The 16260-nt window shown below is 39.7% G+C and overlaps 1 protein-coding gene across 1 annotated transcript; it reads right to left on the bottom strand.

Moving 5' to 3' along the window:
- Positions 1-2874: 2874 nt before the first annotated feature.
- ARL14EPL (ARF like GTPase 14 effector protein like) lies at positions 2875-13923 on the bottom strand. Its single transcript, XM_074954025.1, has 5 exons — positions 13884-13923; positions 5964-6088; positions 4821-4865; positions 3453-3592; positions 2875-3097 (listed from the first exon to the last, which is right to left on the bottom strand). The coding sequence occupies exons 1-5, from the start codon at positions 13921-13923 to the stop codon at positions 2875-2877; spliced, it is 573 nt and encodes a 190-aa protein (XP_074810126.1).
- Between the last annotated feature and the right edge of the window lie 2337 nt (positions 13924-16260).

Raw genomic sequence — 16260 nt, 5'->3', positions numbered from 1 at the left:
TCGGTCGCGATCCGATGCTCCAAGGTTTTGGCAGGACTGAACCCAGAGTTTTATGGCAAAACACCCCAGCTTTATTCTTGTAAATTTCCATTTGAGTCCATGCATTTTGTAATGTCATCCTGTAATTATTAGTCCTTAAGTGGTGTTAATCTTGGGGTTTTCTGCTGTTATCATTTGATGGTTATTGTCGGGCTTCCCATCGTTATCTCCTTTGTTGTTTGTTGTCTTGCCTTCGAGGGTGGTTGCCTCACCTCTGAGGCAGTCAATGCTGCTAACATGTTTAGCATAGGATACAATGGATGTTTTTTGATTGTCTCGTGGTGTTTCCAAGTCTTTTACTTTTTTTTGACCATCTGGACATTTGTGATGGCTTTAACACCTTATCTTTTCGTGATGGATGCATTCCTCATTCACACAAACAATCTCTCACAGAGAAGACAGCAGTATTTTATATTCAGCAGAATACATTGTAAATTAAACTTCACTAAATCTTGTGGGCCAAACAGTTTACATTGTGGCTCAGGCCTTTAACATTCCTTTAATCTAATTAACATGGACACAATATAAGATCCTGTCTTTTACTCACTAAACCTTAAACCAAAGAAATGACTAGAGGGAAGTTTATAATGCATATAGGAAACAAGATCCCAGTCTCAGATGGTCATTCCACAAAGTAAAACTATTTCCCCATGCTTATTTTCGCCCCCTACTGTTACTCACACCTTCTTGTCAACTGTTGGAAATGGGCCATCCTGATTATCACTACAAACGGTGGTTTTTTCCTCCTGCTGATAATAACTCACCTTAATTAATCACTCTCGTTAGTGTGTGTATGGCAACACCCATTTTTCTATGTTCTCTGTGTATAGATATATCTTCCTAGTGTATTCTCCACTGCGTGCATCCGATGAAGTGGGTTTTAGCCCATGAAAGCTTATGCTCAAATAAATTTGTTAGTCTCTAAGGTGCCACAAGTACTCCTGGTTCTTTTTGCTGATACAAACTAACACGGCTATCGCTCTGAAATCTATCATTCCTTTCTGTTATTCAAAAAGGGTGGCTGGCAGAATTAATTCAAAGTTTACATCAATTTTTATAGTATAATTATAAAATCCTGTCCCTACACTGCAAGTCCACTCAGTCCTACTTTTTGTTCAGGCAATTGCTCAAACAAGTTTGTTTACATTTGCAAGAGATAATGCTGCCCGGTGCTTGTTTACAGTGTCACCTGAAAGTGAGGGAGCTCTGTGACTCCAATCACCCCAAGAGCGGTGCTCCTTCCTTCCTCTATCTTCAGAGGAGAGGGTCAGAAAGGGGAGGGAATCTCTTACTGACTCCGTAGTCAAGGAGTTGGAGGAGTGAGACTTTCTTGCCACCAAATGAGCCCTGGAGCACTGGGTGGTTCCCCAGCTTACCAAATCAATCACTGAGATGGTCTGGTCAGGTTAGGTGGTCTTCTCTTCTTTGGGAACCAAAGAGGTCTTTGTAGATCTCTCTAAGCCCTGGTCTACACTGGGAGGATCAATCGAAGTAATGCAACTTCAGCTACATGAGTAACGTAGCTGAAGTCGACGTACTTAGATCGACTTTACTGTATTTTCCACTTTATGCATCCAATGAAGTGAGCTGTAGCTCACGAAAGCTTATGCTCAAATAAATTGGTTAGTCTCTAAGGTGCCACAAGTACTGCTTTTCTTTTTGCGACTTACCATGGTGTCTTCACTGCGGTGAGTCGATTGCTGCCGCTCCCCCATCGACTCTGCCTGTGCCTCTCATGGCGCTGGAGTACAGGAGTCGACAGGAGAGCGCTTGGGTGTCGATTTATCGCATCTAGACTTGATGCGATGAATCGATCCCCACCCGCCAATCCGGCGGGTAGTGAAGACATACCCTAAGAGAAAGAGCTTCGGGTGGGATTCCCTCATTTTGGAGGGCCTTTTCCAAAAAGCACAACATATAGAGCACTTGTGCAGTACATGTGCTTCACCAAGGCAGAAGATGAAGAGTGTCCATCACGGATGAGAATAGCTGCCTCACAGGAAGGACATGATTTGAATACTGGAGATTTCGAATCTGCCACATCCCAAGGTGTCCAGTGCCGGATCACCTTCTAGACATGAAGCCTTCTTTCTACTTTTCTTTTTTGCAACAGGCTTAGAAGTAGAAATTTAACTGTACTGACCTAGATAGTGTTCTATGCTGAGAACACTAACTACAACTAACTAACAAATAAACAAGGAAAGAATCACACAGTGAGCAGAGACACGGACGCTACAGGGGTTCTGTCTCACAGACATGAACGGTAAGAAGGAACTGGAGGGCAGTTGTGACTGTACTGCCATTTATGCCCTCAGCTATGGGGCACCAGAGGACATGCAGGGTGCAAGTGCAGCCCCAATAGACATTGCTACCTGCCCGCATGCAGTGCATGCACACCAGGAGAAGCAGAATACAAGCGGAATCACTCGAAGAAGAATGGATTTGGCATACGTTGTATATGTGCATATGTGAAAAAAATTAATGAGGAAAAAAATCAAAGCAATGTGATCCTGTTTTCCAGAGTAAGGATGTTGTCTGACGACAGCATTCCTGACACCTGTAATTTTAGAAAGTAAAGACTTAGGAAGACCTTGTTAGCTGCCTCAGCAAAGTTGCCAAGGATTAAGGAGAATGAAATATATACTTGTCCCTAATGGTGAGGATTAAGGCACATTGGTGAGGCAGAGAAAGGCGCATGAGCACCACCAGCAGGTACTTTAGCCAAGTCAATCCAGCCCTTTTCACAAAACCAAAATTCACTTTTATTAAAGGTTAAAAAATAAAAAAGAATGAAAAGAAAAACATTGCTCAGTTACAAAAGCTAGCAGAAAAACATCATTCAGGGACAAAAAATGGTAACATGCTGATCACTTCACCAGCTTCAGTCTCAATTCTCTCATAAACCCATTTTCTATTACAGCGACACTCTGGTCCACATTTGTTCGAATTGCACCTAGGGCACGGATAGAAGCAACCCAGGCAGTTCTTCTCCAGGCAGTCACACAAATCCATGTTATTACAAAGCAGCCTGCCATGTTTGTCATACTTCTTCATAGTTCTGTTAGAGAAAAACAGTGACCTTCAGAGAATATTTCAAACACGCTCAATGACTGAAGTAAGCTAATGAGGAAAAATCTACACAGGAGCAAGTACTTTCTTCTGAACACTCTTGCAACATAGCGAAATGCCAATATAAGATTCTGATAATAATAGACAGTTATTAAATGTTAAGTAATGTGTGCCACAAAAGTAAGTCAAACTTCTATTAAACTAAATAGAGAAAGTCTATTTACTCTGCTAAACATTCACATTTTAAACAAGGTCTATGAAAATATTTGTTTTTTAATTTTCTGTATATTGAGTAAACATCTCAATTTCAAAAGACATATAATAAATCAAAGATACCGTCTTACTTGTGTTTATAAAAAAAATCTTGGTTCATTTTTGCCATACGCTCTTTCTTCTGCTGCTCTCTAGTTTCAGGGTTGAAGTCGGCTACCTGAGGTCCTGGGTTTTGAAACGCTAAGCATTTTAGTTGCCGCTCTATTTGCTGCTATGAATGAACAAACAAAGGAAAGATTACAAACACCAAAGCTAACCAGAATTTTTTTATTTACTGCCATATATGTTTGCTAGTTTTAATCTTCATAATAAAAATATAAAAGGACACAGTGATTGGCATGTAAGGCAAAAACCTGACCTACTGTAGCAATAGTCCCATTTAAAAACCGTTCACCCATCTATTAATTTTTTAACCAATTATGCCCAAGGCCCATTTTGTCAGCTAACGGAGGAGGGCATAGCCAATTTTATGCAGGTATGAATGCAGAGAAAGAAGGTGGGTAAGCATGACATGACAGCCCAAGCTGCAATGTCCACACTGCTATTTTTAGTGTGCTGGATCAAACCTCACTAGTGCAGGTCTGTCTGCCAGACCTGGGAGGTTCTCTCCCAGCTGCAGTGTAGACATACCCAGAGAGCTCAGGTTGTAGTACCTCACCACAAAGATTATATTGGTTGTTTTTCTCTTGGTTTTTGAAAAATTGTCACCGTGGACAGAAACACTCCTTTCTTGTAAAGGCCTAGCTAGAGTGAATTCAAGAACAGGAGAGAGGGCTTAGCACTTGTGTTGTTCACTTTCTGTCAGAGAGATTGGACCACATCAAAAATGCCATCTAAGAAAGCAGACATTGCATTTTCTAAAATATTTTGCAGTTAGATACTGTTGCCATTGTGTGTTTTCCTTTGAATCAGAACGAGTTTCAAAACAGAAGTTCTAACAGAAATAGAGTTGCTGAAAGATTGTTTGATTTCTGCTTCTCAGTAATACACCCTTTCAAACTTTCATAGCTCATTCACAATGCTGTTTGGAGCCTTTCTGCCCTATCCCTTGTTTATATCTATGTTGCCTGATCCCTACTAATTACCCATAAGATCTTTCTGACTGGTCTAGACCCTCATCTATGTTATATTAGCTCTTCTCCAAATTCTCGCCTGTGAACCTAATTTTGCATTCTTCAAGTTACAGTTTCTTGGACAGTTCTTACTCAACATCTGAAAAAAACCCTTTAATAAGGATATTGCATCATTTGCAATTATTCTGAAAGTAATTATTAATGTTGCAATAATTAGGAAAGCATTATTGCAACATTAAACAATAAAATGAAGGTCCACTAAAGTACACAATGTGCCTTTAAGGTAGTAATTCAGTAGCCTACAATGTAAAAGAAAATACTGTCACTGTCCTAATCTGAGCTGGATCATTCTTTCTGTTCTCTTACCCGCCTCTGTTCCCTCAGCTCTCCATGGCCTATCTCTCCAAGAATCTGGGGGCAAGGAGAAGGTATGGAAGATCATTAGGGCAGGAAAGAACAACTCGCAGGACTGAAGTGTATGAAAAAAGGAGAAGAGTGGAGGAACCAAAGCAAACAATTCATAGAGATTGACAGTACTTTAGCGGGGTTATTTTATTGTATTTTTGCTGGAAATCTGGATTTACAATCGGATTAAACTGTTTTGGGGGGTTAAGAATGGGCCTTATTCTCCAATGTCCTACAACTTGGTTTGTCATTTACACCAGTACAATGCAATTGCGAGTAAGCATAAAATGTTACCAGTCAGAACAGTAGCACTCTACACCAACTTTTCACTCACTACACACATGATGTCGTAAATGATGACACAAGGTGCAAGGTGGTAACATTTATTTGGGATTCTCAAGATTTCTGTAACAGTAGATTATTTTATTTATAAATTGATCTTATCTTCTCAAACATAAATTTATGTGAATCAGCTTCCATCATCTTCATTTCAGATTCCACCATATTGTTTCGATCACAGTCTATATTAATTTTTTTAACAACAATGTGCTCCCAGGGACGGGTTCCAGTCACTCCACACTGGTGGTAGCAGTGGGAGCTTAAGCAGATTCTCTGTTGTTGTGGCACATGTCCAATAGCCAACTGATGGTCTTTTATTTGCAAGCTGGCTAACATCAAGTACTGAAAATTAAAGCCACTGGCCTTCTGATAAGCAGTGGGACAACCTCATCAGCTGGCCACATGTAGACATTTAAATTTTGTGGGTAGAAATTGGGTTTTACTGTTAAAATGCAGTCCCTACTCATAGGTTACAAACATTCCAACTGGAAGCAAATAACAGACAACAATGGAGGCTGAAATGCCAAACACAAGGAATCCCTTCCAGAACTCAGGGTAAAATTAGTTACAAAGATTACTTCCTGTTGAGAGGACTGTCCCACTTTCCTGCATCCTCCCTTGCTAATGCTAGAACTCTGAATGGCTCTAAACACTCTGTTAAGTACCTGCACATGTATTGCTGTCATTTCACTATTTTGCCTTTACTTATACTTGCACATTTGTTCCAATACCCTGATCAGTAACACAGTACTTCAGAAGTCATACCAGTTGCTTCTGTGCTATTTGACAATCCTTAGCAGGAGGGGCATGTGCTTCTGCAGGTTCCTCATGGGCAGAATTGCTTTTCTCAGTACAATTTTCTTCCAAATGAACGCTCATTTCAAGACACTAAAAAAATGAAACATCAAAAACTGAGCACTTTAAAGAGATATATACAGGTGTGAGAACCACAGACTTATGACAGGGAGCTGGTCAAACTTTTAAATTGACCAGCTGGTATCCATCTCAGACCCTCAAAGGTTCTGGACCCACATTGCTTACTGAAAAAAGTGTGTCAGTATCAGGTTCTATTTTAGAAATGTTATTAAAATTCTGAAACAAACTAATATAAAACCTAGAAACCTATCACCAAAGGTAAGCTGGTATTAATAAACTAACTAAAAATAAAACACTGCCAAATCAGAATTAAATAAAGATCAAATCAACAAATCAAATATTGGATTGGAGTTAGATCATCAAATTAATATAAAAAATAATTGATCCTCATATAAATTCTAAGGAGCCTAAGAATGTGGCTGTGCAGCTGGGTTTATATCCCAATTAAATAATTTTACCATGGTCAATCAAATGTGTAATTTGAATCTGGTTAAAAAGCCTAATATTGAAAGTAAACTATTACCTAATGTCTGAATCTCAATCTCAGAGCTATTACCCAGCTTCCTTTTAGACTTCAGGTTTCAGAGTGGCATCTGCGTTAGTCTGTATCCGCAAAAAAAAACCCAGGAGTACTTGTGGCACCTTAGAGACTAACAAATTTATTAGAGCATAAGCTTTCATGGGCTACAGCCCACTTCATCAGATGCATTGAATGGAACATATAGTAAGAAGATATATATAGATATATATATATACACACAGAGAAGGTGGAATTTGCCATACAAACTGTAAGAGGCAAATTAATTAAGATGAGCTATTATCAGTAGGAGAAAAAAAACTTTTGTAATGATAATCAAGATGGCCCATTTAGACAGTTGACAAGAAGGTGTGAGGTTACTTAACATGTGGAAATAGATTCAATATGTGTAATGACCCAGTCACTCCCAGTCTCTATTCAAACCCAAGTTAATGGTATCTAGTTTGCATATTAATTCAAGCTCAGCAGTTTCTCATTGGAGTCTGTTTTTGAAGCTTTTCTGTTGCAGAATAGCCACCCTTAAGTCTTGTACTGAGTGGCCAGAGGTTGAAGTGTTCTCCTACCGGTTTTTGAATGTTATGATTCCTGATGTCAGATTTGTGTCCATTTATTCTTTTGCATAGAGACTGTCCGGTTTGGCCAATGTACATGGCAGAGGGGCATTGCTGGCACATGATGGCATATATCACATTGGTAGATGTGCAGGTGAATGAGCCCCTGATGGTGTGGCTAATGTGATTAGGTCCTATGATGGTGTCTCTTGAATAAATATGTGGGCAGAGTTGGCATCGGGCTTTGTTGCAAGGATAGGTTCCTTGGTTAGTGTTTTTGTTGTGTGGTGTGTGGTTGCTGGAGAGTATTTGCTTCAGGTTGGGGGGCTGTCTGTAAGCGAGGACTGGTCTGTCTCCCAAGATCTGTGAGAGTGAGGGATCATTTTTCAAGATAGATTGTAGATCTTTGATGATGCGCTGGAGGGGTTTTAGTTGGGGGCTGAAGGTGACAGCTAGTGGTGTTCTGTTATTTTCTTTGTTGGACCTGTCCTTACAGGTCCAACAAAGTCATTACACATATTGAATCAATTTCCACATGTTAAGTATCCTCACACCTTCTTGTCAACTGTCTAAATGGGCCATCTTGATTATCACGACAAAAGTTTTTTTCTCCTGCTCATCTTAATTAATTAGCCTCTTACAGTTTGTATGGCAAATTCCACCTTCTCTGTATGTGTATATAGATATATATATATATCTTCTTACTATATGTTCCATTCAATGCACCCGATGAAGTGGGCTGTAGCCCACGAAAGCTTGTGCTCTAATAAATTTGTTAGTCTCTAAGGTGCCACAAGTACTCCTGTTTTTAGACTTCAGTTCTCATGTGGAAGCTAACCTTTTCCTTCCCTGTCCCCAACACCAATATTATAATACAAACCTTTAACAGAACACTCTCCTTAAGCAGAAGTTTATGTACTAGAAATTGCAGGTGACAATCTAAAGTCTCTCAAGACTTTTAAATACAGAGCACACTGTAATGAGCGTCTTTATCAGAAAACGAGTGTCTTTATCAAAAAATTTAGGGCTGTTTAAACCTGGGAAACTTTTCTTTTTGGTGTTTTCCCCATGTGGGGTTTCTGGATGTGCATGCACACAGCCACACTTTCACTTCCACACCCTAAAAATAAAGAAAATAAAAAGGCTAAGACCTCTCCCACTTAATAAAAGCAAAAGACAAAGAACAGAAAAGGGAAAAATAAGGTATTTAAAATGTTCGCAAACTCTTCAGCTCTCTCAGTCTTCTGGGCTTTTATTGAGCAGGAGTGCAGACAATGATATTCTGCTGGCAAAACACTTCTCACTAACAGAACTTCTTTGGGTGCTGGCAGAGATTGGTCAAAGGCTGAGCTGGTCTGTTTGTTGGTGCCGTGACTTGCTCTCCCAAGCCCTGAAGATTCTGGAATGACAGTCTGCCTCTGATGTCTTGTTGACCCCCAAAAAACCAGAGGCTTCTCAGCTTAACCCTTAATTCAAACCATTTATAGTGTTAATCACTCTGCCTTGAAACTTTCCGTCCAAGGTCTTTAGACAAAACAGATGCAAAGCCTACCTTGGTGCTATGCAACTTGAACCAATCAACTTTGTATTGGGTTACTGTTAGTAAGCACTAACTTGGAAAAGTCCTGCTTAAGCCAGCAATTTAAAAATATTTTGTATTTTCCATATTACAGAGACTGTTGGTCTGTGACCCTCCCGCATAATATCAAAAATTCAGGCACATAAGACCACTATTGAGGAAACTGGCGTGGTCTTATCTGGATTCAATGTCTCAAAAGGACATTATGGAAACTGGAAAATTCATTACAAACCTCCTATAAACACAGCAAATGGGAAAAACCCTGACACAACAAAATGGAGTTACTCAACAGTCCATCAGCAAAAAATAAATTCAAATTTACAATAAATGTCATCAATTCCACTTTTTCCTCATCTGATCTCAAAACAGACAATTGTTCTTATTCTTTTGGAAACAAAGCAATTGCTGCAATCTTCCTATTTTGGAACTGGGCTACAGGTGAGACAATTTATCTTCTAAAATCTTAATTCTTGATACAGAAAAGTTACTCTATTGCTCATTAAGATAGAATCCATTTAAAATAAGGAATTTTTAATGTTGTATAAGGTTTGTTACTCATACAAGCTAGTCATCTCATATAGGGTATATATGATGAACTGTAATTGTAGTACATTAGTTTTATTCTAAAATTTTGGCCAAACTTTTCAAACTTGGGTGCCTCAAGTTAGATACCTAAATCAATGTTTAAGCACAAAAATAAATGGTCACAAGTTCAGAGGTGCTGAGCACCCATCAGCCTGTTAATTAAATTTTATTATAAATTACTTGTTATTTCTATTTTATCTAATTAACTAAATATGGCTGTAAGTGCTTGATTTTAGGCACCAACATTTGAACAGTTTGACCTTAGTTCCTTTACCTTTTATTTACTGAAATAAACTAAGAAGGCTATTTTGCAGGGCAAGAATAATATTCCTCAAAAGATACTTAGGCCATTTTTCTGGGCTCACATTTTTAAAATGATTCCTGAACTACCAATGGTCATTTACATTTTTGCTATCTGAAATGTTTAAGCAGGACCCTAAGTTTAATATGTTTATGCAGCTGAATAAATAATCACATAATTCTGCATTCTTTTGAAATTTCAGATGAATTGAGCTCCACAGCTGAACCTTTCACTTAAAATCATAAAAAGTCTGTAGCTCAATATGGTTGTGAAGAAAACCTTCAAGATGTGAACTAGGTGCTACAGATGTAGTGCCTTCTGCTAAAGACAGCCAGAAACAATAACTTTGAAAGAAGATTCCACTTCATCACAATGGGGTGTTGATTCTGAAGCCCAGTGACCACAATTTAAATGACAACACTGTTAACTATTTCCTGTTAATCTTTAAAGCAGAAGAATCAAGCTGATGTGCTCATCCATTGTTGCAGAAAGTAGTGGCAGATTTTGGGGCAGAGTATAGAGTGGCAACTAGCTGAAGAGATGAGGAACAAGGAATTCAAACCCCTCTCCCAAATTTAAAGTCATCTCCCTTGTGCCCAAAAGGAGGAAAGTAAGAAGAGATACTTTCCCTTTGCAGTACCAAAAGCCTCAACTGCCTCCTGGATGCCAAAAACCAAAACTGCTTCCCATATATTCCTGTGTGTCAAAAGCGCCACGTGTCCCCTTAAAATAGGTTTAGTTCGTATCAACTTAAATAAATAAATAACATCAGGGCATATTGTACTGATTGGATGACTGCTGAACGGGCGATGAGGAAGAGAGAACTTGAGGGCAGTGCTGCATAAGTCCAGGGTCTCTGCTGTATAATTTTAATAAATACTTAAGTCTTAAGTTTCATCTTTTGCTATTCAGGAGCAGGAATGTTACAGTACAGCCAAGCTACATATTTTCAAGCGCAAAATGATGATCTCCAGACACTCCAACACATTTTGGGTAAATCATTACATGAAGACATCAAAGAATAACCATTTTAAGGAATTGTCACTAAGCTATTGAAACAGTAAATTACTCTCTGGAATATAAAAACACAGACCAACATTTTCACAAAGCAAATAGGAGGCATCAGTGATATCCTACGGATGTGGAGAATACATGTACAGGTCGTTAACTTAACTTGCCATTCGGTGTCACTGTTGTTCTACACAGGTAATATAAGGTCATGGTCAAGCAATTTTTTAAAAGCTTTCACTGTGTAAGCAAATTAACTGGTATGGGTGCTATAGTTTGTCATATTTTATGGACCTCCAAAAGATGTGTCGCAATAATATATGCTGCATTTCTATCATTCCAGACAGCAGCATAACAATTCACCAACGTACTGGAGGCTCTAAATGATAGTTGAGGTGAAAACTCTGCCTGTTAAACCCACACTTTTTCATTTTGCACTATTTTTGCTTATACTTGGAGTCTACTTTTATGATTAACATAAAAAACACTTCACTCCCTCTGCTAATAAAACACCTACGGACTCACTCACATAATCAGCCAACCAACACACTCACTCATTCATTCTCTCCCCACTCCTCCATCGCTCACTGTCACACAGCTCTCCCCCAGAAGGATAAAGGGAGAGAGACTTGCAGGTGACAGATGCTGGCCTTGTCACTTAAGGCACCTTTGGAAAGTGCTGAGAAATCAGGGTGATGGGCACAGTATAAAAATCTGAATACAGTAGAATCACCCGTGCGGCACACACAGTTCGCACCCACCATTCCCCACCAATCACCCATTATTCCTCCATCCTCTGCCTGCTGGGGAACATCTCAGTGCTCTCCCCAGTCGGCTGAGGATCTCTCTGCCCCTCACTTCCCCCTAGGGGCATCTCCAAGGGCCTCCTCCATGTTGAGGAGCTTCGAGCCTTCCTCATCTGCTCGTGGATCTCTCGGAGTGTCCCACACTTGGGGTCTGTAGTGGCACCTTAAAGATTAACAGATTTATTTGTGCATATGTTTTGTGAGTAAAAAAACCCACTTCTTCAGATGCATGGAGTGAAAATTACAGATACAAGAAGTGGGGTTTTTTACCCACAAAAGCTTATGGCCAAATAAATCTGTTAGTCTTTAAGGTGCCACCAGACTCCTTGTTGTTTTTGTGGCTACAGACTAACATGGCTACCCCTCTGATACTTCGGGTCTCTGACACTTTGACATGGAAGGTTTTTTAAGTCCTCTATTTGGGGTCTCTCTGGTCATTTCCTCCTGGTGGTGGACAGTGTCTCAGATTTCCCGCAATCCTGCGGCAATGGTCTCTCAAGGACCCCATCTCTGTGGGGTGGTTGTCTCCACACTGCTTAAGTCCCTTCCCTTCAGGGATCTCTCTTGGGACCCTTGGGGTGGGGAGCAGGGGGCGCTCTCTACTTTACCTGCCTTATTTTTCTCCTATAAGTGAGTGCAGAGAGGAAGGGAGCTGAAAGAACCAGCTAAGAAGGCGAATGCCTTCAGACTCCCTGCTTATAGCACCCCTGCAGGGCAAGAGGAAGAAGTTGAGGCATAGCAGGAAAAGCACTTAATAAGCTGCCTTGCAGTGAAGTGAAAGGGAGGAGAGAAGAACAAAAGGATCTGCTCCTTAGCCAGATCTCTAATTCAATGGTTCTAATCTCAATTTTTTCCATACCAGGCCCTTCTTTTCCCTCCCTCACGATGTCCCTGCAATCTAGCCAGGCCTTCAAGCAGCATTAACGTCCCTTTGGATTTCCGTTTTGAAATCTGAGTGTACAAGGAAAGCAGTCAGTTCTATTCCACCTCCTCCCATTCCACCTCCCTCTCGAAACACTGACCTTGCACACAACTTGATGTGAATAAGTATTTCATTCCTGTGAACATGCATTTCTCAATGTTACCAGACAACATGACCTCTGTAAAGGATATAATGTTTGCTAACTTAAACATAGACGGAAGACAGCGCTAACCTGACCGAAGACAGAATGGGAGAAGTAATGTAAAAAGCGATCTGGAGATGTTGTCAAAGAGGCAGATGTTTCTGGTCAGAAAGAGCATTGCATCAGGAAATGTTTGGAGTTGGAAGGCATAACATAATTTATGATTTTTACAAAGGAAAATGTTCTTCTTTGTTATTTCAAGGGTTTATTATTGTTCTTGTTATTCATGGGTCTTGCAGCCTGTGCTGTCTAAATACTTCAGCTGGTAGAAGATATAGTGAACAGAGTTCTTCATCATTACAGGCTGCTTGGTAACTTCACAGTGAAAGTACCTATTAATTTTAAATTACTTTTACATAATTACAAGATTCTTAATAATATTAGTACACTCCATTAGAGTCGCACTGGTGTAAACAGGGGCTGAATTTAGCCTAAACTATTTAAGCCTGATCACTCCTTTCATTGAACCAGTACAGAGAAGACTCCCCTCACAGATCTACCCCCATCCCCCACAAAGGTAGATTGGGCTCAGCTGTTTCTACAGTACCATCTTCCTCCTGGCCCCAAACCTGCAGAGAGCTCTGTTGGCCCAGGGATCAGCAGCTGATGTTATGATACATACATCACGCCTCTCTAAAACTCTGCAGGAAACTGGACATAAATTTAATCCAGCATGAGAATGAATGAACTTTTCCGCAGCCCTTCTTTGCACTTGGAAATGCTTTATGTGAATGTGACGGGGGATGGTGTTCTGGGGGTGAGCCACCATTTAGTGATTCCCTGGCAGCATAGTTCCAAATGGAGTTGTGCTTTCTAGGAGCAGGAGGAGACTCCAGAGCCAGCATGGAAGCAGAGAACATATACAGGGATAGCCCCTGCCTCCTGAGGTTCTGCCAGTATCCTGGAGAATCAATAAGATGTAGAGACAGAACAATGGCCCGTTCTATGGGAGGAGTGGGGAAAGCAACACTCACCATCTCCCAACAGAACAACAAAACAGACACTCTGCAATAGACTCCTTGTGGAGATTTTGTCCCCCACACATCTTTTTCTTGGTTATTTCTGCCATAACAGGATATGATAGGCCTTTTCATTGGGTTTGAATTCTACAGGATGATCCATACAATCATTTTTTCATTCTGGGCTTCATCTAACAAATAGGAGAGGCGTGCTAAATTCTTCCTATGAAAAATTGCAGTTTGAAGGGTTATATTTCCAACTCAAATCAGTTGTTGAGGAAAAAAGGGTTTTCCAAAATTTTAAAATTGTACTTACCAACCAAACAGCCTGGCACACAGAAGAAAGATTACTCTAGGTTTACTGCTGCAAAAGTGCTCTGATAGTGAGATCCTGACATCAGCCCCAGAGTGACTGAAACAGAAGACCAAGCATCAAAATAATGGTCCCAGGAGGACAGCGCTGAAGACAATGCCAGGTAAAAGTCTTAAAGGACCTCATCCTCACCTCGTTATTTATAGTCTTTTTAAATACTTAGAATACAACACATAAAACTGAGAAATCTGTTAAAACTTCATTTCTTGTGTGCATGTATCTTCTTTATGGTATATATACCATGCAAAACTCTTTTAGGCCTTTTTTAAAACTGAAAATAACCAATAAGACCACAATAATTTTTACACTTTTAAAAAAGGTTGCTATAAAGAAAACAACATGGTAATAATAGGACAATATTTTACCACACAAAATAAGTTACATAAAATATCATACAAACTAACAGCCACCTCTTGCAGCTTAAAGTCATCAATTAAGTAAACAGACTTATCCCAAGTCTCTAAAATGTTGCAACTCCGTCACACTTTCATTGATTGCCTTTGATTTGTAGTTTAGTTTACAATAAGACCAAAAGAAACAATTCACACTGATTCTGACACTGGGGAGTTTTTCAAATCTCCAGTATATTAAGATCATCGATGACTTTTCCTATCACTTTTTCCTGTCACTTTGAGAGAACAAGTTTAAGATGATCAAAAACCCGTAAATTTTAAATATTGGCGATTAGTCAGTGTACTGACATCACACTAAATTCTCCTCTGTGTGCAAACAAATACTTCTGGTAAGTCCAGCACAAATCTTGGAATCTTCATTAGCTCAATCCATTCCCTCTTTAAGGCATTTGCTACAGCTCAGCCTTAGAACAAGCCAATTTAACCCATTGTAAATTCCTGGTTATATTATTTTCTTTTCCTCTGACCATTATTAAAATCAAATGCTGACATAAAATTTAGAGGAAATAGTTTACCAAACACATTTAAAAGACACTGTGTGGATAGTCATAGTGTATTGCATTCAGGTTCCTTTGTCTTGAAAAATAAACCACAGATCTCTCTAGGGGAAAAATTATTAAATCTCCAAGGCACTCCTGACTGTAATTTAATCCTTTCTACAATAGCAGGAGAGAAAAAGAATTACAATGGGAACCTGTTGGTTTTATTCTCTCATTTTTCACAATACATCTCAAGTTGCCTGAATCTGAAAATGAAGGTTTCTCTGTGGATGTAGAGTAAGGAGAAACAATAGTTATCATGTCTATTAGTGCAACAATTAAAACTGAATTTAGTGTTTTATGTGTAAAATCTCAGATTGATCATTTTCCTCTCATTCAGCCTCTTCCACTCCATTACTGCTAAGTACACAGTGCCAGTCAGCACACGAGTCTTAACTTTTTGCATGACTGTCAGTGATCATGAATTATGACACGCGAATCATGTTAAGTAGCAACCTGCAATCCACTGAAAATAACACAAGTACTTTCCTTGTGTCTGCGTCAGCCTGTAGGTATGGGTGCACACAAAGTAAAATCCTGGGTAAAATCCTAGCCCCATTGAGGCCAACGACAAAACTCCCTTTAAATTCAGGGGGCCAGGATTTTCCCCCCTGTGCAAGAGCATGCAGGATTATGAACATGTCTTGCATGATGTGATACAGATGTCCATAATAATAAAGAACAAGGGAGGAAAGTACAGAAACTATTTAATACATAAGCAGCTATATTTCTAAATACCAGGTTCTTTAAAGTTTTAAGCTTCTTGGCTTTAAAGGTTTAAGCTTCTTTTAAGCTTCTTGGCTTTCCTCCAACAGCCACGGGACTACTTTTCTCCACTCCAATCTACCTATTTCCAGTCCCGCTTTCCACACAACGACACCCCATATCTCCTGGATCTTTGAATGAGGCTTAGGCTTTCAGGTAACTCAGACAGGATAAGGAGGCAGCTTCCCTTTCCTGGCTAGTGCTGGCACAGTCTAACTGCCAAAGTGCTCCAAGGCCTTCTGTTGGCCAGCTCACTGGTCAAATTCCCTACCCTCTTGGATGACCCATGGTCTAACAAGTCTTCTTGGGGCCATTTCAGCAACGGTAGGTGGGAGTTTTGCAGGCTCACTAACTACCAAGCTAAGCTAAAGGATACAGGATATCCTCTTCTATTTTATTTTATTTAGAGCTATAATCTAAACATCATTCTGATGAGAAACTAGATTGCTACCACCTTACTCGTCTTGTTTATGCATGTAAGTATGACATTTAAAAGATAAACTTTGCACTGGGATAGGGTGACATCCGTCCCATTTTTAACAGGACAGTCCCGTATTTAAGCCCTCTTGCAAGTGTCCTGCCTTTTAAAAAAAAAAAACGGGCAAATTGTCCCATAATTTCCACTCCTCCTGCTGGTCAGTCAGC

Source organism: Natator depressus, chromosome 5 (assembly GCF_965152275.1).
Source record: "Natator depressus isolate rNatDep1 chromosome 5, rNatDep2.hap1, whole genome shotgun sequence".
Taxonomy (NCBI): Eukaryota; Metazoa; Chordata; order Testudines; family Cheloniidae; genus Natator; species Natator depressus.
Note: the sequence above shows the minus strand (reverse complement) of the source record. Positions and strands in the feature narration are given on the sequence as shown.

Bases quoted from the DNA above. Each gene is read 5' to 3' on its own strand.
- ARL14EPL (XM_074954025.1), bottom strand. From the start codon at position 13,923: ATGTCAGGATCTCACTATCAGAGCACTTTTGCAGCAGTAA. The intron at 4,866-5,963 runs GTATGACTTCTG...CCTTGCCCCCAG, and splicing joins AAATAGCACAGAAGCAACTG to ATTCTTGGAGAGATAGGCCA. The intron at 3,098-3,452 runs GTAAGACGGTAT...TTTCTCTAACAG, and splicing joins GATTTTTTTTATAAACACAA to AACTATGAAGAAGTATGACA.